Source organism: Fusarium phalaenopsidis (assembly GCF_050370095.1).
Source record: "Fusarium phalaenopsidis strain FUZ10S chromosome Unknown contig_32332, whole genome shotgun sequence".
NCBI lineage: Eukaryota > Fungi > Ascomycota > Sordariomycetes > Hypocreales > Nectriaceae > Fusarium > Fusarium phalaenopsidis.
Genome location: NW_028145391.1, coordinates 199,882 through 222,101, shown reverse-complemented (window position 1 = coordinate 222,101; position 22,220 = coordinate 199,882). Strand labels below are relative to the sequence as shown.

Genomic DNA, 22,220 nt, shown 5'->3' with positions numbered 1-22,220 from the left:
TTAATGTGAAGAACCAGAAACGCAGCGAAAATAGGATAAAAGAACAAGTTGTCTTTATTCCTTTCTAAAAACATTCTTTTATATACAGGTGGCTTTTTTTATTGAGATGTTTCCGAAAACTGAGGACAGTCTGTTGATTCCTGTCGCATGCAAAACTGGGTGCCAAACCTCAGACTTGTTTATATGTGAGATTTCAAATATGTTTCATAAGTACAACAAATTCCATCAGAGGAAACGCTATGTACTTCTGTATTCATTATTGTCATTCTTATATATAGCTGTGTCAGAGTTGCTGTTGCAACTCGATAAGCGCTTGGCAATACCTTTCACGACGGGATCACCCCTTCAGTAACGATGAATGCTGCCGAATTACGAACTTGCTATGAGTTTTCACTCAGCCTTTTGTGAGTTAGGGAAGTGGCGTGTTCAATACCTGATTGGCGTTGCACGACTCGCCAGTCAAGGGCTTGTCTCGGCACTCCGACAAGTCCGAGGTAATGTGACCTGTTCCAGACCATCCACACACATGAAGAGGAAGCACAACCAACTCCTTTATGCCCGAAGCCGAGGTATACGTAAACGGGTTACCTGGCAGTGGCAATAGCTGCATCACGGGGTCGCCGACTGTCGGTTACGCTCCGTGCCGAGAACTCCGCCTCATGGTGGCGAATAATTAACAACGACGTCTCTCTCAACTGGACAAAGCACAAACACTTAGAATAAGTATCTCCTTAACAATTTCTACATGCACATGCAAGTCGGCCGCCGCGAACAAGTCGGCCGCCGTCAAGGCAGCGGCGCAACACAGCCAACGAGGAGAAACGGGGCGACCGTGTCCATCTCGAAGGCCTCCAACGAGGGCCGTTACCAGCAGAGATTTTGCGCCTGGCTAAACCTGACGTACAGCTTCGAGTATCTCTATGAAAATGCATGTAGGCTGTTTCGCCGATCATGTAGTTAAAGATTTGCGGCAAATTAGGGCAGAGTGTGGCAGCAAGCAACAATGACCAAAAGCTTCAAGCAAAACTTCTTGCATGCGCTGCAAAAGCGGAATATGCACTCGATGTTTAATCCCAGATTGATTAATTTAAAATATCTGATTTTGGACAGGTGAACGACATTAAGTCTCTAATCCCACAGTCCCCTCGACAAAGTTATCCAGAAAAGACATGTCCAAGTTCCCAAACTCCCAGTCTATGATAGAGTCCACAGGGAGTTCCTCGGTATTCTGTGCCTTGTCTCCATTTTCGTTTACAGGTAAAGGAGGAGATTGATCTAGTGATAGGTCTCGCCAAACATCCGCCGTCGTAGTAGCTGGTTGGCTGTCTTTCGCTGCCGTTTGGGTGAGAGTTGTCTGTGACCCTTTTTCAGAACTTTGGGGCTCGATTCTGATGACGCAGAAATGAGGGATATAGATATCCATTATGGTGTCGTCGTCGCTTAGCTTGACTCTGCACCCGAGATCCTCTTCCTTCTTGGGTTCAGTGACCAGGGTGACGTTGTACCTGCCCCCAGATGCTGCGTCTTCCTCGATCGCGAGGAGGTGTCGAAGAAGTGTGACCACCCTTTTTGCGATCGGGTCATCGTTTTGGTGCACCACCTCTTGCATGGAACCCAGGATCTGCTCCAACATGCCACGGTCACTCAACCTCTGGTGTGCCAGGAAGTGAAAGCCGGCATTCTCAGAGCCTCGGTTGCGCTGATCAGTGATGTGCGCCAGACATAGGGCCGCGCTGGAGGTGAAGACTAGCAAATCTACACCTCGGCAGTAATAGCTGGCAGATCTGAACTCCCGAAAGGGAGCGAATCTGGACAGAATCTCACGACTTGCCGTGACGGCTGTCATCCTGTCATACTCGTATCCAGGCTCGACATTCGATCGCAGTAGAAACGGTAGATGCACTTGTAGTAGTAGGTGATAGTACATGAAGTGATCGTTGAAACGAAGCGTCTCGCGGATTCTCTCCATGTGGCCGGCAGCAGTGGGTATGGTTGGTGCTACCCAGTATTGGGCGGGCATCGTTGTAGAAGCGTCTTGCAAGATCCTTCCAATCTCTTCAACACTTTTTTTGTCATACATGTCTGAAAAGTTCCGTCGTAGAATACGTCCGCATGCAACGGTGCAGAGACGATGCATCCGCTCCCATGGGATGCAGGAATCGAGGGCTTCGGCCTCAGCGTAGGAGTCATCAAACGAGCTCTGAGGTAGACCCAGCATCAAACAGAGGTATCGGTCGAACTGGATGAGGAGAGACCACATATCATCAGGCTTGACGCTGGCGCCGTCGAGAGAGGACGGCTCGACTCCTCGGTTCAGTCCCATCATCTGAGCAATCGCGACCGCTCGACGCGCAGCGAGCCATGAGCGACGAAGGTTCCCTGAGTAGTTCTCGTACAGCGCCTCGAGAAGAAGGCATTCGAGGCCTTCCAGTGAAGTAACAAGTTCGTCATTACAAGTGACCAAGTTATGGGCCGTCTTGACGAGTCGCGACATGAGTCCATGATATTCGGTACTGAGAGCGTCAAGGTGTTGTGTAGATGACGCTGGCATGCCCTGAAGAAAGGTCGCCAGTATCAATAGTTTTCGAGCGACCAACGTTGGATGCGATCCTGATGGCGGCAGCTGTAGTAATTTCTTTGATGATGGTGGGGAGCCGCTTGTTTGGGATAGATGTGTGCACGTAACTGCGCAAATGATAGACGAAGTTGCTATTGGGAGCCGGAGGATGGCATCCAGGTCCTGTGAGCTCGGCCAGGCTGCTAGGAGACCCCGGCGTAAGTCATCGTAATGTGCTGCTGTCGATGGATCTTGGTCCTCATCAACAGCCGTCTGTATCGAGTCCGTTGTTGGCGTAGATCCTGGGTGTGAAGTAACCTCTTCTTGGGCATCTCTCTGAATAATCTCAGCATGCTAGAACTCGGTGAACAGAACATGGTTAACGTACCGATGTATCGTGACATGATCGTTGACGAACGACACGGCTGGTCCGAAGTTCTGGTGACTGGGACCGGCTTGACCTATCTCTGTAACTCCGCCGTCGTGATTCTGATCTCGCCGGTGAGACCAAATCGTCTCGATGACGAGCGGCTTTGAGAAGCTGCCCAACCAAAGCCTCAACATGGCCCAGCCTATCGACGAGCCCCTTCTTACTCCCGGGAGGAGGCGGCTCATCCGTCGATTCTTGGCTGACACACTCAGTCCCACGGCGCTTGCAGCCTTCGCAAACGTCCTTGGTGGCAGCTGAGAAGGTGCACCGTGCCTTTCGCCGCTTGCACTCCCAGCAGCTCTGTGTGCCCTTGCGGAGCTTCCGGCGCTTCGGGGCGGGTGCCGAGTCGTCCAATGAGGGCTCTCGGACTATAGATGCCGTGTTTTCCATGGTTTGGAGTCGAGACTGAGCGTTGTCGGAATCCCGGTGACGGAGGATGGGAGATGAGGGCGGTGGCTCGTTCGACCGCCGCTTTGACGGAGATCTGAGCCGATATTAGTAATCGCCAACTCCGGGGTAGCGACGGCGGAATTAATCACAGCCATTAAGCCCGATTTGTGTTATCATCGTTGTGCAAAAGGTAAAATATTGATGGACTGATCTTGTATTGTACAGAGTGTCCGTTCGATCGGCGGAGAGTGTATTGTTAGAATGCCGGAAAGACGAGGCTGCGCGACACGTATAAGTAGCTCCTCTCTCCTATCACTTTACTATCTATCAAACGCATCATCAACCAATCCAACTTCACATTACACATTCCTAAGCCTTCCATATTCAAATACAAAATGGTCAAGATTGCTATCGCCGGTGGAGCTGGCAGTAAGTTCCTCACCCATTCGTCTTCACTTGATCCTTATTGACCCCTTAGATGTCGGCCAGGAGATCATCGACGCTCTGGTTGCCAGAAACAAGCACGAGATCACTATTCTCTCGCGAAAGGTTCATATTTAAACATTATTGTCTTTGATCTTCTGTTGCTAATATTTTCAGGACGCTCCCGCCACGGAACTTGCCCCTGGAGTGAAATGGGCTACGGCTAGCTACGACGATGTTGACGAGCTGGCTGGAATCCTGCAGGGTGTTCACACCGTGCTGTCCTTCATCGCCAACTCGCAGGACCCCAACGCCACGGCACAAAAGAAGTTGATCGACGCCTCGGTCAAGGCTGGCGTGAAGCGATTTGCTCCAAGCGAGTGGGCTACGTAAGTTGGCCAAACCTTCGTATTGCACACCGACACCTCACACTCGCAGGTCCGGGCTCAAGCACGCCTTTTGGTATGCATTTAAGGAGGAGACGCGCAAGTATCTCGCAGAGTTGAACAAGGATAAGAAAGTGAGTGAAGAAGATCTCATTTTCAGCAAATCGACTGATCGTGCCCCAGGTCCTCGAGTACTGCCTCTTCCAGCCCGGCATCTTCACCAACTACATGACCTTCCCCTACAACTCATCCAAGCATGTAGATCTATTTGAAGTCCCGATCAACTTCCACCAGCGCCGAGCCATCGTCGTCGAAGGCGGCGAAGACGATGTCATCACCGTCACCACTGCTCAGGATTTGGCCAAGGTCGTGGCTTTAGCTGTCGAATATGAAGGAGAGTGGCCTCTAGTCGGTGGCATCAGAGGTGCAAACATCACCGTGAGCGAGCTTATCAAGCTTGGAGAGAAGATTCGAGGCAAGTCAACCCGACCCTCTGCTGGAGCACAAAATGCTAATATCAACGTCAAGGTGCGCCATTCAAGGTGGAGAAGCTCAACACCGAAGATCTCAAGGCCGGTGTCATCAAGTCTTCGTGGATGCCCATCGTTACCCATCCCGATGTCCCTCCCGAGTCCCGCGAGGCCTTGGCTGGAAGCCTCCTCGCTGGTATCCTGCTGGGTGGCTTCCATGCTGGAAACTTTTTGGTCTCTAATGAGTGGAACAAGCTCCTCCCGGACTTCAAGTTCACTCAGCCCGAGGAGTTCTTGACCGAGGCTTGGAAGGCGATTGAGGCTGGCGCCAAGACTGTTTTCACAGATTATTAGAGGTGTGGCAGCCGCGAGATTGAATACATAGACATCTCTAGGTTCCGTATACAACTTGACAAGAATTTATATGTGATCTACCAGTCTGATCCACCCCCTCCACCACCACTATCACATCCACCGCTATCACCGCCGCTATACCCTCCACCTCCGCCACCTCCTCTACTGCTACTAGGTCTGTAGTTATAGCTTGAAGAACTATAAGTATTGGAGTCATGGTGTTCAGCAACGCGAGCGGCCCTGACTCTAGCGGCTTCACGATCGTAGTGTTGCCACGGCCTCGTGAACCCAATAACGTAGTTTCGCGGTGGTGGTGTCGATTTTCGTTCTATCTGCACAGGCTTATATTCCTTTTCCGAAGCCTTGCTCTCCAGGGGCCAATCTGGAGGATCTGCTGCTGGCATTTGCTGCACCAATGTGCTCATGGCGTTGAGCAGGTGTTGATTTTGCGTGTTTAGTGCTCCGGTGTTGGGGCTCGTAGTCGCAGTCTGAGTAGGCTTGCGGTCCTCAAACACCTTCTTCCACCCATCATCATCAGAGTTTGAGTCGTCTGCTAGGGGCTGTTTGTCCTTGGATGCGGGTTGGTTTGCGACCTGGTTCCATCGTGCTTGATATGGTTTTGGTGTCTTGGCTGATGCGGCTACCTTGTTTGGCTGAGATGCTGTAGCGGGCTTTTCTGGGGTATTCTTTTCTGCTGGCTTGCTCTGAAGCTGGACGGGCCTCGGGGCCTCAGAAGCGGCATCTTGTTGTTCCTGCTTCTTCGCACCGCGACGGCGAGGGAAACAGAGACACATGTTGACCGTGTTTGTCAGGTCTTGGCCCAGGATGGTTTGTTTGGTGCGTGAATATTGAAGGCTCTCGGGCGAGAATTCACTGATAGATTGAGGGAGTGGATAAGTTGGTACACCAAGTTACCATCTGACATTAAACACATATCTCTCCACGGTCAAGAAATGGCGTGTTTATAATCACCAACGCCCCGCTACGCAGCAAATGCCAAGAAACCCCATGATTGAGCTTCGCCTCTCGCTTGCTTTCCCCCAATTGATAGAAATGACGCAGTCTCGTGCTCAATGTCGGTTCCCAAAATGAACGAGACTGCCTGGAGTGGAGCAGCGAGGCAGAAATGGTGGCCCCTGTAGTGCTGTTTCAAGTTTAGGGACTCTTTCAGCTCGATGGTGATCCTTCCTTCACACGTGGGTCTCCCGATGCAGCCGAGGTGACGGAGGGAAATACTCCGTTGGTCCTGTCCGTATCTCGGCCGAGAACATGCATTCACATTCGAGGGAAAGAACGCCAAGCATGGTAATCTATTTTTATTCATAGGTGAAAATGGATGAACATACTGAAGTGAATCGAAGCATAGGTGCATCTCAACAACATATGCATTAAGTCAGCTGACGCACAACATGGCTGAGATGTGACCAAGTGAAGGATATCGCTTATGAAGGCAAGCATCTTCAAGGCTAGAAAGAACCTGGCTCACAATATAGGGTGGATTTTGTCACGATCTCACAGTTAGCGCTTCACGATTCTTTTAACAAAAAGAAGTGTCTTGTCGAAACTCTCAAGTTGGTATCCTCCCCCAAACACCTCTATAGCCCAAATTCAGTTCAAATTCCAGGATCCCAGTTCTGATCAAATCATACAGTCGTTCTCATGCGGTTCAATCTTCTGTATTTAACAGCCGCCGCCGCCGCCGCCTCCATCACCACCACCGCCTCCTCCTCCTCCACCTCCATCTCCTCCGGAGCAACCGCCCCCGTCACCTCCTCCAGAGTATCCGCCGTCGTAGCCCCCGATGTAGGGTGCAGTGTAGTGGTGGTGATAGTAGCTGCTGCTGGAGCCGCTACCGCGGTACTTCTTCTTGTGTGCCATGGCGGGCTTTGCAGGGTAGTCGTAGCCTGTGGCGACCTTCTTCTTTCGGAAGAATGGGAGACACATTGTTGTTGTTTTCCTTGTAGGTTGTTGATGATCTTGTGTGTTTTGTGCTCTATGTTGTTTGTTGGTTTGCCCTTTGGGCTATGATCGTGTTTGTGTGTTTTGTGTTGCTCAAGTGGTAGAGTAAAAGGTGTTTGATGAGGAAAGGTTTTGCCTGAAGTGCTTGAGAAGGGATCAAAGGCTGTTCTTATAGCTCTTGATCCAGGACTTTGACAGATTCAAACATGCATAGGAGAAATTCTAAGTCTAAAGCTTCGAGACCTCATGGTTTATATAAACTTTTAAGATTGGTATGACGGCACCTGATCAGCCTCGCATCTGCAACTCTGCCTCGCCCTACGAGACAAGTTCAGCCCCCATTCACGTCATTTCGGAGGCGATGCATCAGCCCCAGGCACCCGAATTTCGTGTCTTATCATTCTAGAATCCTTCTAGCGTCGGCGCATGTCTCCTCCTTCGAGTGGTTGGTCTGATACGGGGTGCACAGCCTCAGTAAAGATCATCAGACGCGTAGATCCACTGCGGAAACTCAGCCTTGGACCGCGTGATTGATACCGGATTGGGTTTCGGGCCGCTGAGAGAAAGCCTACAGTAGAAGCAAAAAAGAACGCATATGAGCTGGGCGTCTTGTTCGGACTTGACACATATTGCTTTACGAGCTGTAGACGTGACCAAAGCCATGGACTCATGCTTCAAGTGACGAGTGAAATGACGAAACACGTGCTGCAAGGGTGAAGATCTTGGCCACTCATTTTGCCTAAATAGGCATCACCCGGCGCCATATTTACGCACTATCACATCCCCACCGAATCACCACTCACATCTGTTACTGCACCATCCGTCGCCTCTCCCGTCATCCGTGTCACCCCAAAGTAAGCACCCACGTCAATCTCCCCGATCATCCCCCAAAGCAGAAACCGATTCGACCCCCCAGCCTCAACACTGCCGCTCACGATTCACTACAAAGAAAAGCATCGCGACGTATAGCCCCAGCGAGGAACGGACGCGAAGATCGGAAGGAAATGCGTTCATGATGAGCAAACCGTGCTGGGAATGCCTCAAGCGACGTCTCGTCTGCGATCTGGGTCGTCCAGGATGCCAGAAGTGCCAGAGTCGAGATACAGAGTGTCCGGGATACGATAAGAAGCCGCTCAAGTGGCTTCATCCTGGACAGACTAGGTCCAAGGGACGTCGCGCTAAGAACGAATCCAACGTTATCCAGCTTGCTCTCAGGGACACGACCGAAGCGACCACACTCTTTGAAGCGATCGAGTACTGTATGTATGCCCTTCTGGTGCACCAGAATCCCCGCTCATGTGCCTACTCATCAGATAATGTCCACATTTGCCCCGATCTGGTAGCCAACGGCTCCGGCGCCACGACAAAGTCCCCCTTCATAATCCCCCTTGCAAACGCACCTTACGCCCCTGCTACCATCAGGCATTGCCTTGTCTCTTCAGCCCTAGCACATCGCATCTTGCAGTCGGAGCAAGGATTCGAGGAAGACCGTGCCATTCTCGCAAGCAGGCTGCAGACGTATCGTGGTGCGGCAATTCGTCACTTGGCCTGCGGGGTCAAGCTTGGTTCAGAGGTGGGATGGAACAATACCAGCGGTCGCGATGGACGAGACGCCACTCTAGCTTCTATGCTGGTGTTTCTCTTTTCCGAGGTATGTTTCATGACTGTTTTAGAATGTTGTTCTCATTCCGTAGCTCCAGCAAAGTTTCTCTCCCAACTGGCGGCAGCATTGTGACGCTGCGCATACCCTCATCGATCTCTTCGGTGGTACGACACAGCTTATCCAAGAATGGCCTTGGTTCAATCATCTCTTTAGATATTTTATCCTGTAAGTATCTTCTTTTCCTCTCAAGTATTGTAATGCCAACCCCGCTCAGGATCGACATCATGGGCACCGTCACAGCGCCAGTCCCAGAAGTAGAGCGCACAAATCGTCAGCTCGAGTATATCGGCCTACTACCTTCCATGTACGGCGTCGGCCTTTGGACATCTCTTCCATGCCCCCCAGAGCTCCTCGCCGACATAATTCTCGTGAGTCACATGCGAGCCACAGCAACAGATGACACTCTTTTTGCACAGCACCAGCACTCCTCCGCCGTCGACCTTCTCAAACGGATCATGGCCTTTTCAGTGGAAGACTGGGCTGCCACCATCATCCCTTATCCTCAACCGAAAAGTTCTGACAAGACCGTTATCCAGCGTCAGAGTGAGTTGCTTGGCTGGCAACGCGTTGCCTACATCTACCAGTCTGCCGTTGCTCTATACTGTATATCGGCCCTCCTACCCCCTGACTGCAACACAAACAACACCCAAACTACTTCTGACATTGACGTTTCATTACTGCAATCATCGTGCCGCAAGGCTCTTCTACAAGATCTCAGAGATGTGGCATCGAATCCAAACAGCGACCTCCGAAAGTATCTCATGTGGCCGACCGTGATTGCTGGTGTCGAGCTGGATGCTGACGACGACATGTCAAAGGCCTTTATCCTGGAGGAGCTGGGATGGGCCAGTAAAATGTTTGGTACGGCATCGCTGCTGGTCGCGCAGGATCTATTAAAGAGGATCTGGAACTCTGGCAGGACAAAGACAAGGCGTTGGGACGATCTTTTTGACAGGCCTTATGCGTTTGTGATGTAAGGAGATGATGGAGGTTGTTTCAGGAAATAATAATGCAAAGATACCCGCAGGCTCGAATACAACTGAGTCCCAAGCCCTTGGGCCTGGACGAAACTATCTTGGATAGAACCAACTTGCTCTTGGCCACTGGACACCAAGTCTCCGCCGTTATAGATTCCGCCCTATTACTCGTGGATAGTGATAATAAGGCCAGTATATGCCCTTCACACCGGCATCTTGCGCGGTAGGAGATGAATAAAACGATCCTCTCGACAAATTTACTAATCAAGAAGTCCTCGGTGCGGATAACGTGGGCTATCACCCCGGACTCGGCACATGTGGGGTTCCCCGCGGACGGTCCGGGCTCCGTGAGGCGTCACTCGGCATGGGTATGAGAGGGAACTGAGAAAGCCAAACTGACCGGCAAGATGATGGGATTTATGCATGGTTCATTGCTTTCGTAGCTGGTCTTTGAAAAGAATAACTTTTTGGTCGGTGGATTCGCTTTTGGCTCTGCTGGTGGTAATGGCAGTGTGTACCTGGCCGCAAACTACACAACCCACGCATCACAACTGTAACAGAGAATGACCTAAGCAGAGTGTCCATTGCCTTTCCTCTCCCGGTAGGAAATTAGGCGGAAATTAAACCGGAAGACCCGGTCGTCAGTAAGCCTGGCGTCACCTCAATTGACGGCCCGGAGAGTGGTGGATCACTCGGTCCGACGGCCGGGACGAGTCCGAATATCAAGACTGACCCTGGGCCTTGCCGAGAGATTGGTCAAATGATAGCGTATTAAACTTGTTTGCGACTCCGTTGAAGATGAATTGGCATCCATTTACTTGTCAATCTTTCCTATCACCGCCATGGCGTCCACCGACATCCAGCCCCAAAGAGCTACTGACTCCGTCAGCGAGAGCAACAGAGACCTTTCGCTCGTTTTCGGGCCCGACAAGCCTGAGCTTCTAATCAGGCCCCTGGGGTCGCTAATTGATGAACAAGCCGAGACCTTTGGCGCCCGGTGCGCTGTATCAGTACCATGGCAGTCGACTCGGCTCTCGTATCAAGATCTTGCGGATCGCAGCAAAGTCATGGCGAAAGCTATGCTTGCGATGGGCTTGAGACATGGGGATCGTGTTGGCATCATGGCTGGTAACTGTTATCAGTACATTGAAGTTTTCCTCGGCGGTGCGCGCATTGGGTGTCCAGTCGTTGTCATCAACAATACCTTTGCCCCCGATGAGCTGGAAGCAGCTATACATCGCGTCAGTAAGTATTTCCACCAACCTGAGTAACAGTTCAGATGCTGACTTCTGCAGACTGCAAGCTCGTATTCGTCGCTTCCACGATCGGTCATCGGACTCTCGAGGAACATGTCAATAGGCTGCTTCACCTCCATAAGCCAGAGTCGTTATTCGCACGATTGGTTATCATCGGAGACGTAATAGGAGATCCCAAAAACAAAATCAAGCTACAATCCTACGAAGATTTTATTGGTAGCTCTGAATCCAGCGTGGCTGAAGATGATCTTCGGGAGGCTGAGACGCAAGTCTTGCCATCTGATGTGCTGAACTTGCAATTTACATCCGGTAAGAAAGCGTCTGGGGTCTCACTACAGGAGTTTGAAGTTGACAATATGAATCAGGAACTACGGGAATGCCGAAAGCAGCCTCCTTGACACACATGTAAGGACGGGCAACTGCTTATCCGCTCTTATAATTAAGTTAGCTAACATCTCTGGGCTAGAAACCTGATCAACAACGCAAGATTTAACGGAAATTCAATGCGACTCACAAAATACGATGTCGTCTGCTGTCCTCCGCCACTATTCCACTGCTTCGGCCTCGTCATGGGATTCCTGGCCGCTTTCTCTTACGGCAGCACCATTGTGTTTCCATCTGACACCTTCAACGCTCAAAAGGTCGTAGACGCAGTCGTCAGCGAAAAGGCCACCGCACTTCTTGGTGTACCGACCATGTTCATTGCCGAACTCGACGTTCTTGAGAAGAGCCCTGTCAAGATCAACACAATACGGACTGGTCTCGCGGCAGGCTCTCCAGTCCCGAAGGTTCTTATGGAGAAGCTTCGGAAACGGATGAACATCCAAGGCATGCTGATCGCTTATGGAATGACCGAGACCAGCCCGGTCACTTTCATAACATCTCTTGATGATTCAGAGGAAAAGATGCACAACTCCATTGGTCGGGTCTTTCCACATACTGGTGCCAAAGTTATTGACATTGATGGAAACATTGTCCCGATTGGAGTGCGCGGTGAGATCTGCACCAGTGGTTTTGCTCTGCAAAAGGGGTACTGGGAGGATGAGGCGAAGACGCAGGAGGTGATGAAGAGCGACGAGAATGGGATTCGCTGGATGCATACTGGAGATGAGGGATACATCGATGAGGAGGGATACGGACACATCACCGGCCGCATCAAGGATATCATCATTCGCGGTATGTCTCATCAAATATGGCAAGGGGTCGATACTAACAGTGGACAGGCGGCGAGAATATTTCACCAAACGACATCGAGAACCGTCTACTCTCACACCCCGACATTGCCGAATCCTGCGTCGTTGGTCTTGAAGATTACAAATATGGCGAAGTGGTCTCGTGCTTCCTGAAAGCTTCGTGTCACCCTCAAAAGAGACCATCAGACAACCACGTTCGCGCATGGGTCAGGGAGCATCTCGGCCGTGTCAAATCCCCTGAGCATATCTTCTGGATGGGAGACAAGGAAGTCGGACATGACCTCCCCAAAACAGGGAGTGGAAAGTATCAGAAGCATCTCATTCGTGATATTGGGAATGCGATTTTGAAGAAGAAGAGGATGGGCGTGACGGCGAAGCTGTGATTGGGTGAGCTTGTGTATGTATCAGAGGTTAAGATCAGTGGTATTTATAGACGCTTCGTCACTTTTCACCGATGAAATCATGCACAACATACCTGAAAGTAGTAAGCCTATGAGATTCAAATTTCAGAAGCTGAGTAGCCCGGTCAAGGGGCACCTTCACTCTGTCCCAATCACAAGTTGAATTGGTTTTGATCCTGGACATGTTCCCTCCTCGATATCTGATTCTTGTACTTGACGAACAACCCGAGAAACTAGGATCGAAAAGCTTGTGATGGTTGTGCACCTTTCCTTAAGCCCGGTTCACCCTTGACCTCCTGCCCCTAACAACAACAGTCGACAAGTCCCCAATCGGAAGCTGGACCGGAAAGTCCAAGATGGCAAACATCATAGCGACGAGGATATACCAACCAGCGAAGCAAGTCACGAATAGACATGCGCCTGCAGCCTATAGAGACTTGTTAATAAAGGAAGAGATGAATACTGGAGTTGACTTACCTCGCATAGACACTGAGCAAGCTTCGTATTACCTGCATAGTCCTCGGCCCAGACCCAAAAGGCTCCAGTCAAGAGGAATAGGGCGGGTACCAGCGTCGCAAAGATGATGACAAAGACGACATTGGTCCTTAGAGCGCAGACGAGATAGACTATAGCTAGAATACCCATGGCCAAGAGCCAGAAGCCTTCACGCCTTGTCAGCATCATACCTTGCTTATAGACGTGAATGTCGTAGCACTTACCTAGGCTGGCGTTGAAGCCCCGAGTGGCCAAGCCTTCTGCGGATGACTTGGCATCGGCAGGTGCGTAGAAAGAGAATGCACCGAATGAAGGGTTGAGAATACCGCCGAAGGAGAGCCAAAAGCAACCAAGACTGCAAAAGACGATAGAGGGAAAGCTGTTACCGAGAACCCACTCAAGGATGCCACTGAGCACCATGAGAAAGCCACCCATGAAGAAGTAAACAGGGCTGATAGTAGTTAGCAGGCAATACAGAGAGGCTATCAGACAAGTACAAGAACATACATCGTTGCTGCGCCGAAGCCGCCAGCCCCTCGCCAGCCCATGAGGTCGCAGGAGAAAGGCATAAGAGAGAGCAGGAATCCGACAAGTCCCCTGGGATAAGTGTTAGTTAAGACAAGTTTATACGAAAGAGCAGACCGACATTGGAGTGGGATTCCCAAAAGTGTTTCTGAGATCTCCCTTGACGGCGTTGGGAGGAGAGAGGTAGAGCTTCTCAAACAGTTCGGAGCTCATTGTGATGTTTGCGGCGGAGCGGACACTCTCAATGGCATTCAACTGACCCCCTTCGAGGTCATTGCCATTCTGGAACTTTTCGGTAGTCATTTCGAGGAACAGATTGATGCAAATTCAAATGATTGACTGAGGTGCTATTGTGAGATTGTGTGCGTCTTCTTGGGCTGACCATCACTTTTTATAAATCCCCAACATTGGCTTGATTGTCTCAACTGATCGCAATCTTGAATGAACTGCCGTCTCCTCAATAACCTTGATTCCCGATCTCTTGAACGGGAGTTGTGAACATGCCGCTCGCGTCTACAGTGATTGAGCCAATCAATGCACAAACCGAGCTATGAGTCTGATCGGAACCCGGGTTATTCTGAAGCTAAAAGTAGTTATCTAAGAGATCGGCGAGATAGTCTCAAAGGTCATTGCTGACATGCGCAACTGCCGATAGTCAACAATCAACCAGAACCTTCCGGAGACCCGAAAACCTGGGGAAGAAATAGTGCGTGCTCGGGAAACGGCCAATGGTCACGGTCCATGACTTCCCCGGAGCTAAGAACCCAGCTTCTCCTAGCGCCGGAATGTCGTGTATTTGCTCGGAAAGCCGCCAATCCAGTCGATTCTCGGCTTCGTCGGACCGCTCATTTCCTGGTCGGGAAATATTTGGAGAAGGGAAAGGCTGGTTGGAGAATAGGGTAGCTTGGCAATTGGTTAGAGGGGGTGTCTTTGAAATTGTCACAGCATACAGGTCGGTAACTAGGTACTCTATTGACTGCGGGTCTTTGTGATGTATTGCTTCAGAACTAGTTGGTGATTTTAGGGAAGTGAAGTTGTAATGTTGGGCCTTGTCATGGACAGAACGTATTCTCTCTAGCACGACTAGGATAAGACAAGCACGCGAAGCTTTGGCTGATGTCTTTGCATGTCGAATAGCATTCAGTAATGTGGGAGCAAAGATCTTTCGAGATACCCTATGCCAGTTGTGAGTGTCTCTTTCACATGGGCTGATATGTAGCATGTGGTGCTTCTGCCTCGGCCACCACGTGCAGATGCCCTCAACCATTACTCTCGAAAATCTACTCCAAGACTGTCGATCTTGGAGAAGGCACCGTGAACTGGCGTGATGCCCCGCGTGCATTGGTTATGCCCTGCCCTGTGCCAGGACATGCCCTCAAGCATTACCAATAGCATCACTGTCCCTCGCGGCGATATACAGACATATCCGCTCGAATCGAGTCCTAAAGTAAGGTTTCCTGACGAAAGGAGCGGCCCCAAGAAGAGTTTCAGCTCCTGACTCAAGCCAAGTTCCCTTTTGGTATCTCGACAAAATCATGATTCCACCTCCGGATATCCTAGCATCATAGTTGCGCGATTTGTCCCCTTGATGATCTCCGCACAAAATACAACCTGTTGGGTCAGGAACCGTGGCCAACAGTGCCGTTGGTCGTAGCTGAGAACCAGGCGGCAGTGAAGATCATGCAACGGGGTAATGGCGCCATGTCTGTCCTACGAGTGGCTGGAATGTGCCGACGTAAATTGTTTGATGTGTAGCCGCAATCTATCGGAAGTGGTACAAACGCCCATGTCTCAGTGGTCCGCTACCCGACACACGCGCACTGCAATATCTGAATGCGCGCAATCTCATTCATCTGCCAGATGGTTGACCCCCTTCTCTGTCTTGGCCCACTGCGGCTCCGTCGTGGATTAAATGGTCTATGCTCGCAAAGACAAGGTAACTGACTCGATTTATACGGGGTTTGGTTGTGTTTCTAGCGGGGTCGTGATCCTTGCGCGTGGCGGTTGAATCCCATGGGGCAATTGGGGTAACCAGATCATCTCATTATTGTGGACTCGCAAGGAGATTCCCTAGACGAGAGCATTCAACTCGTGCGAGGATGAGAAACAAAAATCTTGAGGCCAGCCTGCTTGCCTCCTCGGGATCGCCACCCGACCTCCCCGCTCCTCGTCGGAGTTTGTTTCAGGGCGCCAAGCCAATGAGGCCTGATCCTGGTTACTAAACCCCTCTGAGTGGAGGAGTGACCTTTTGTTTGCCTTTTTGGCACTCGGGTTTGAAAGCCTATCTAGCCCGGCCTCGGACCGCTCCCTGTACTCCGCATTGACCATGATTCGCTCGGCGCAGGTGGCGTTGAGACATCAAGTGCGGGGGGATGAGGCGGGAGACGATGGCTGTGATGGTTGATATAAAGAGGGCTGCGAGGGAGTGAGGAGTTGATCTGCAAACTCAGCTCTCTCATCTTCTTCAGCTTTTGATTTCACCAGCATCTTCATCATGACTACCAACGGGACCAAGAAGCCATCTCTGTCCTTCACGGACAACTTTGTCCAGTACATTGACGGACAGGTCACCCCAACCTCCAAAAGTCGCCATGGCATCAACCCCGCTACTCTCGAGGCCAAGGCCGAGGTTCCCGTCGCTACTCAGGAGAACCTCGACAAGGCTGTCGAGGCTGCCAAGCGTGCCTTCAAGAAGTGGTCCAAGGTTCCCAAGGAGGAGCGACGAAAGGCTGTTCTCGCCTGGGCGGATGCCATCGACGCTGTCAAGGATGAGTTTAGAGATCTTCTCACTTCAGAGCAAGGAAAGCCTGTAAGACAAATTCTGCCATTGAGGGTTTCACAACGCTAATGATATTCAGATTCCCCAAGCCCAAGGCGAAGCTGATGCTGCTGTCGCTTGGATCCGAGGAATGGCTGGCATCGACCTCCCCGAGGATGTCATTGAGGACAGTGAAGCTCGCACAATTGTGACCCGATACACACCTCTCGGTGTCGTTGCCGGCATAATACCCTGGAACTTTCCCCTCATGCTTGCCACAGCCAAGATCGCCCCTGCTCTGCTGACCGGCAATGTCATCATCGTGAAACCCTCGTAAGTTGCACAATCTTCTGTGTCACTACGCTACGTGTCGCTAACCGAGACAAGTCCCTTCACGCCTTACTGTGGTCTCAAGCTTGTTGAGCTTGCACAGCAGTTCTTCCCTCCTGGTGTTGTGCAGTCGCTCAGCGGTGACGATAACCTTGGTCCTTGGATCACGAGCCACCCTGGCATTGATAAGATTTCCTTTACTGGATCTACTCACACTGGAAAGTTGGTCCTTCAGAGTGCGAGCAAGACTCTGAAGCGAGTGACTCTTGAGCTGTAAGCCCACCTTCTGATTATCGAGCAAGCTCAGCTAATCGGTTTAGTGGTGGCAACGACCCTGCAGTCGTGTTCCCTGATGTCGACGTGGACAAGGTTGCTGAGAAGGTAACATTGCACTCTCGTTTGAAAAGTGAACCCATTACTAACAAGATGATAGGTGGCTTTCTTCGCCTTCCTCAACTCGGGTCAGATCTGCCTCAACCTCAAGCGCATCTACGTCCATGAGTCCATCTACAACGAGTTCCGAGACGCCATGGTCAAACACGTCAAGGCCTACGCTCTCGGCGACGGTTCCAAGCAAGGCATCAGCCACGGTCCCCTGCAAAACTCTATGCAGTACAACCGTGTCAAGACCTTCTTTGACGACATTGAGAAGCAGGGATGGAAGGTTGCCACCGGTGGCAAGATGAACCCTGAGCCTAATGGTGGATACTTTGTTACTCCTACTATTATTGATAACCCTCCTGAGAAGTCGAGAATTGTTGTCGAGGAGCCTTTCGGTAAGTCACCATCCCAAAAGAATCACTTGAGAGATCTCTAACAAGCTGTAACAGGCCCCATCCTTCCCCTCATGTCCTGGAAGACAGAAGAAGAAGTCATCGAGCGCGCCAACGATACCCTCCTCGGCCTCGGCGCCTCAGTATGGTCCAACGACATCAAGAAGGCCTCTCGCGTCGCCCGGGAACTCGACGCCGGCACCGTCTGGGTCAACAACCACTTTGACATTTCGCCTTTGGCTCCCTTTGGCGGACACAAGGAGAGTGGTATCGGTACTGAGTGGGGTGCTAACGGTCTCAAGGGCTTCTGTAATGTGCAGACGCTGTTTGTTAGCAAGACCATTGTGAGCTAGATAGATGTAAGAAGCGAGTGAATCTCTCCGATAAAGATTCTATGAATATCAAAAACAGTTTATCATTCAAAGACCGCCTCGTGTGAATGGTGATATCTGTACGGTTGAGTTCGGATGTAGCGTGTAATAGAGGTGCCTACGTCACCATACTCCTACGTATCTCCGAGTACGACTGAATACTATTCATAAGTGAACAATAATTGTTTGTCAGCCCAGCCTCATATCTTTCAAGATAGATTTTGGCTCTTTGTTGTCAACCCAGGTGACAAGGTCCCGTTACAATCACTCACTCCTTGTCTCAGCCTCTTTTCTTGCTCTGATGTTTGCTAACTTCTCCCAGCCATCGTAATTGAGCACGCAAAACTTATAAATGACTGATCTGCAATAAGCTTAGGCATTGGTGCATGGAAACCCAACGAATGTGCAAACGTTCGCTTGGTCTAATTCGCCGCCGCCTTTAGATCAGGGATGGCTATTGGATACGCCAAGCCTGCTTGAGATAAGACCTGAGATGATGACCGTCTGCACTGCATTAACCTTGGGCCCCCTCTATCTTCTGGTCAGTACCCGATTCCTCTATCGTCTCTGCCCATCTTCCAAGCAAGCTCCTTTCACATCCATAGATTTCCACGAAACCGCGTCTCAACTACCATGTCACAATCCAAAAGCCCATCATGGAGTGTCGGTCTACACTGGGACCCCGCCGCAGGCTGGGGCATTGCCTTCTCAGTTTTGGGAGCCACCCTGCTCAAGGTCGGTATGGCAACTGCCTTTGCCGTCGTTGGTGCGGCGGGTGCTGTTAGCTTGACTGGGGCGATGGTCTGGGTCATATCCCGAGAGTTGTGGGCTTGGGCAATGTCCAGTTCCTCTGAGGCCGTCGCCACTGCTGAGAAGATCCAAATCGACAGACAAAGGGAAGGTCTCGACTCCGATTGGACTTATGTGGCCATATGCGGTCCGTCCGGCAGCGGCAAATCATCCCTCCTTAATGCTCTCGGGGGATTAGTCAATAGCGATCAGGACGCAGCACGTGTAGGGACCACAGAGGCGACTACTGAAAAGCAAGAGTATCGGACTGCTGCCTGTTTCGACAGTCTCTCCCTTGTCGATATCCCTGGGGCTGGAACACAACGCGTGCCTTCTGAGGGGTACTTCACGACTAACAAGCTCTACTGTTACGACACCATCCTCATCATCTGCGGAGAGAGGTTCGGTGAGGTAACCAACCTACGGTGAAGAGGTTGTCTAGATACAAGCTAACAGCTGGTGATTGCTAGATCGAAATCTCTCTCGTGAGAGCGTGCATCGTCCATCAGAAGCGATTCGCCATTGTCCGATCGAGATCCGACGAGACCATCAGACGAGTAAAAGAGGACAGGGGCATTCCACATGACGAGGCTAAGAGATCATATATCCAGGATGAGGTCAATGCCATAGTAGCAGAACTTAGGCGATCATCGCTGCCTGAAGAAAACATAGCTGAGCTACTTGGATTCTTCATTCTCGTCAACAAGAACACCCTCAGGACTTTGACCGTGACGCCACCTTACGATTGGCCCCAGCAGGCGAATCGAAAGGAGATCCACGAGCGCAGACTCCTTCAGTTTCTCGGAAAGGCTGGTGTGACGGATGAGTACTTGTGCCTAGGTGCTGGAGAAGAATGAGTGGTGATATGGCTGCTTTGGAGCTCTTGAAGATGTGGTAGTCAACGATTGCGGGAAAGGGGAATGATACTCGCTTTGGAAATTGTTTTCACGAGAAGCATTCGTTTCATGATGTGCCATGAGTAGAAAGTTAGTATATGGGACGAAATACTGGCTCGGATATCATGAGTCAGGCCCATCTTTAGGGTTTGGTAGACCCATCCGCTCCGCCATCTCTGCTCTTCCAAGAACATCCATCTCAAACCTCGTCGCTTCACCAGCCCGCAACCTAGCTAGAATGGTACGCATAACACAGGCAATCGTGGCTTCGTGGGCCCTGTCTCGGCCTGGCTTACGTCCTACGCCGTGTGGGCCTGGCAATTGATCAGCCCAACAGTCAGCCAGCCTTCTTGGCACCGCCACGGAGGCTAGGCTTACCCAGTGACGGTGAAAGCAGGCCTATAACAATATGTCATGCAGCTTTTCGCGGTATTGAGGAATTATCATTGAATAAAAGTGTTTAGATCGCTATACCAATACTTTGCTGCATCCAAATCCCGACAGCCTGATTTGAATTGTCCCTCCTCAACAGACGTATCCAAGCAAGGACGTCTCCTTCGACCACTGAGACGAGCATGAGCGACCAAAGCCAGACCCTCGGGCCTGCAATTGCTTCACCTACGGTAGCTCAACTCTACGACTCTCTTCCGATTCCACGCAACTCTAAGTGTATCCGGGTTCTCGATGTTCCGGCAAAAAGCCCGGCTGCTGGTGAGGGGCTGACTGGCTCCCTCAGGATCGTTGATCTCATGGCATCGCCGAAGTTTACCGCTCTCTCATACGTCTGGGGCAAGCGTTCTGGCAAGTTAATCAAGTGCAATGGATACGATGTCACAATCACAGATTCTTGCTTCGATGCGTTATCTTGTCTGCGAAAACCCCTTGGAAGCCTGACCATCTGGGTTGACGCTATCTGCATCAACCAGATGGATGACGGCGAGAAATTGGCCCAGATACCACTCATGGAAGATATATATACATGGGCTGAAGCTGTCTACATCTGGCTGGGGCCCAGTAACGAAGTAAGAAAAGAGGCCGTGGGTTATCTCAGAGCTGTCTCCCAATATCGCTTCTTTCCCACTTGCATTCCGTGGAGGAGTAGGAAGAGGCCGGTGTCGAGTTTCCAAGAGCAGATCCGGATCTACAAGGACACCTTTTCAGCGATGTTCTTCAGGAGTGGGATGGACTTGTGTACGTGCACCCATATCTCGTATGCCCCTTTTTGGATATTGTTGACTATTGCACCATGTCCCCAAAAGATGGCATTGGTCACAATAATATTGAATGCTTATATTAACTCATATTCTTTATGTACTAAATCTCTATACGCAGTCCTATTCAGTGAATACTCTCGGTCATGGCCCACCTGTGACTGGGCCACCTTCTTGGAGCTTTTGGATCAAGCCTGGCTGGGAAGGTCTTGGACTTTCCAAGAGATTGCCCTGGCCTCCAACACTATTTTAGTTTTTGGCGAAGATTATGTTCCTTGGCTATTTTTCCACCAGGCACTTGCTTGGGCCCATGGCCTGGGACGGACGCCCGAAATCAGCCTTGGATATGCACCTGATGGCAGGACGCAGGATGAATCTGTGGATGACAAGACCGCGTCTTGGAGTTCACTAGAGAACTGGATGTCTCTTTGCAATGTCTGGCAGACTGTCTCTCGTCCCTGCTGTTGGAATGGCGAACGTTTCCGCAAGGTCTTGGGCGAAACCGGAAGCTTCAAAAATGAGTGCTCCGTTCGGGAGTATTTGCAAACACTAGATGCGCACCGGACCCAAGAGCATGCAAAATCGTCCGCCACTTCCTCGTTTGTACTTGCCGTCCGCCTTTTCTGGCTCCTCGGAGGAACGTTGGTGGTATGGGCAGCGTGGCGATGGAGGTCCGAGGGAATTTTTAACAAAACGGCTGGCTGTGCATTCCTAGTATCGTGGTGCGGTACTGTATATTTGTTCCTCGGCCTTCGGCCCCTCCAGGTCCGTTCGTGCTCTCAACCTCCTTCTGATAAATTCCGCTGTATTGGTCCGCCTGGGAGCTATGAGCAACGAAATAATGTTGTTGGATTTTTACGACCTATGAGAGAACGGGAGTGCAGCGTGAAGGAAAACAGGGTGTTTGCTGTTGGGGCCATCTTGAAACGGTTAGGTATCCATCAACCAACGCCCGACTACAGAAAGCAAACAGGAGAAATCTACCGAGATTCTCTTACCAAGTTGATAAAATGAGACCCGTCTTTCATCAGTCTGTTGATCAACAGTGGCTCTCATCTTCCTGACGCCCCCAGCTGGGTCCCTGGCTGGAGTACCGCTGCTAAGAGGGATTGGCTCTCGTCTTCCTACATATATGACGCCATCCAAGCACCACAACAGCTAGGTGAAGCAGCGCCTATATCGATTTCTGGGAACACTCTTTCAGTACGTGCAGCACTCCTCCATACTGTGTCTCACTGCACAGGTCCATTCCGCAGCGTTAAAGTTGATTCTGCGGGAAATTTGATACCTGGGATGGAAGACAACTCTCTGCATAACGCTCAAGTACTATTTCGATGGTTCAAGAGAGCCATAAGAATGCATAGTCCGTGGAGACCGACGCCCCAGGACATTCTAAGCGCACTCAATGGGTATCGCACCGCCCCTGCCCGTACAGATGCGCAGCAGGCGGCTATATATAGAGTGTATAGGGCCATGGAACAACACCGTGACCAACTCACGAACCAGTTGGCAACCATGGCCGGGATCGTGCTAGCTACTCGGGCAATTCTCAAGGACATAGCTGACGAGCAGTCGTGTCCGGCTTTCATCATCCATGCGTTTAATCAACTAGC

General features: G+C 50.9%; 9 protein-coding genes across 9 annotated transcripts; 5 read left to right on the top strand and 4 right to left on the bottom strand.

The window, feature by feature from the left end:
- Positions 1–1,120: 1,120 nt before the first annotated feature.
- LRP88_13089 (uncharacterized protein) lies at positions 1,121–2,551 on the bottom strand (the record flags this gene model as incomplete). Its single annotated transcript, XM_083249470.1, has 1 exon — positions 1,121–2,551. The coding sequence occupies one exon, from the start codon at positions 2,549–2,551 to the stop codon at positions 1,121–1,123; it is 1,431 nt and encodes a 476-aa protein (XP_083093804.1).
- Positions 2,552–3,772: 1,221 nt separating this feature from the next.
- LRP88_13088 (uncharacterized protein) lies at positions 3,773–5,010 on the top strand (the record flags this gene model as incomplete). Its single annotated transcript, XM_083249469.1, has 6 exons — positions 3,773–3,806; positions 3,856–3,926; positions 3,978–4,189; positions 4,239–4,320; positions 4,370–4,610; positions 4,715–5,010. The coding sequence occupies 6 exons, from the start codon at positions 3,773–3,775 to the stop codon at positions 5,008–5,010; spliced, it is 936 nt and encodes a 311-aa protein (XP_083093803.1).
- A 183-nt stretch (positions 5,011–5,193) lies between these two features.
- Positions 5,194–5,804, bottom strand: LRP88_13087 (uncharacterized protein; the record flags this gene model as incomplete). The annotated part of the gene is made up of 2 exons (XM_083249468.1): positions 5,194–5,208; positions 5,256–5,804. The coding sequence occupies 2 exons, from the start codon at positions 5,802–5,804 to the stop codon at positions 5,194–5,196; spliced, it is 564 nt and encodes a 187-aa protein (XP_083093802.1).
- An 886-nt stretch (positions 5,805–6,690) lies between these two features.
- Positions 6,691–6,954, bottom strand: LRP88_13086 (uncharacterized protein; the record flags this gene model as incomplete). Its single annotated transcript, XM_083249467.1, has 1 exon — positions 6,691–6,954. One exon carries the CDS (start codon positions 6,952–6,954, stop codon positions 6,691–6,693), a length of 264 nt encoding a protein of 87 aa, XP_083093801.1.
- Positions 6,955–7,984: 1,030 nt separating this feature from the next.
- On the top strand, positions 7,985–9,609 carry LRP88_13085 (Zn(II)2Cys6 transcription factor; the record flags this gene model as incomplete). The annotated part of the gene is made up of 4 exons (XM_083249466.1): positions 7,985–8,620; positions 8,670–8,797; positions 8,847–9,000; positions 9,049–9,609. The coding sequence occupies 4 exons, from the start codon at positions 7,985–7,987 to the stop codon at positions 9,607–9,609; spliced, it is 1,479 nt and encodes a 492-aa protein (XP_083093800.1).
- Positions 9,610–10,451: 842 nt separating this feature from the next.
- LRP88_13084 (uncharacterized protein) lies at positions 10,452–12,441 on the top strand (the record flags this gene model as incomplete). Its single annotated transcript, XM_083249465.1, has 5 exons — positions 10,452–10,854; positions 10,905–11,174; positions 11,231–11,270; positions 11,332–12,038; positions 12,089–12,441. The coding sequence occupies 5 exons, from the start codon at positions 10,452–10,454 to the stop codon at positions 12,439–12,441; spliced, it is 1,773 nt and encodes a 590-aa protein (XP_083093799.1).
- A 289-nt stretch (positions 12,442–12,730) lies between these two features.
- Positions 12,731–13,782, bottom strand: LRP88_13083 (uncharacterized protein; the record flags this gene model as incomplete). The annotated part of the gene is made up of 5 exons (XM_083249464.1): positions 12,731–12,886; positions 12,937–13,121; positions 13,179–13,405; positions 13,462–13,551; positions 13,601–13,782. The coding sequence occupies 5 exons, from the start codon at positions 13,780–13,782 to the stop codon at positions 12,731–12,733; spliced, it is 840 nt and encodes a 279-aa protein (XP_083093798.1).
- A 2,191-nt stretch (positions 13,783–15,973) lies between these two features.
- LRP88_13082 (aldehyde dehydrogenase domain-containing protein) lies at positions 15,974–17,693 on the top strand (the record flags this gene model as incomplete). Its single annotated transcript, XM_083249463.1, has 6 exons — positions 15,974–16,288; positions 16,338–16,570; positions 16,625–16,840; positions 16,888–16,948; positions 17,001–17,343; positions 17,398–17,693. 6 exons carry the CDS (start codon positions 15,974–15,976, stop codon positions 17,691–17,693), a joined length of 1,464 nt encoding a protein of 487 aa, XP_083093797.1.
- Positions 17,694–18,344: 651 nt separating this feature from the next.
- LRP88_13081 (uncharacterized protein) lies at positions 18,345–19,357 on the top strand (the record flags this gene model as incomplete). Its single annotated transcript, XM_083249462.1, has 2 exons — positions 18,345–18,911; positions 18,971–19,357. 2 exons carry the CDS (start codon positions 18,345–18,347, stop codon positions 19,355–19,357), a joined length of 954 nt encoding a protein of 317 aa, XP_083093796.1.
- Positions 19,358–22,220: the final 2,863 nt, after the last annotated feature.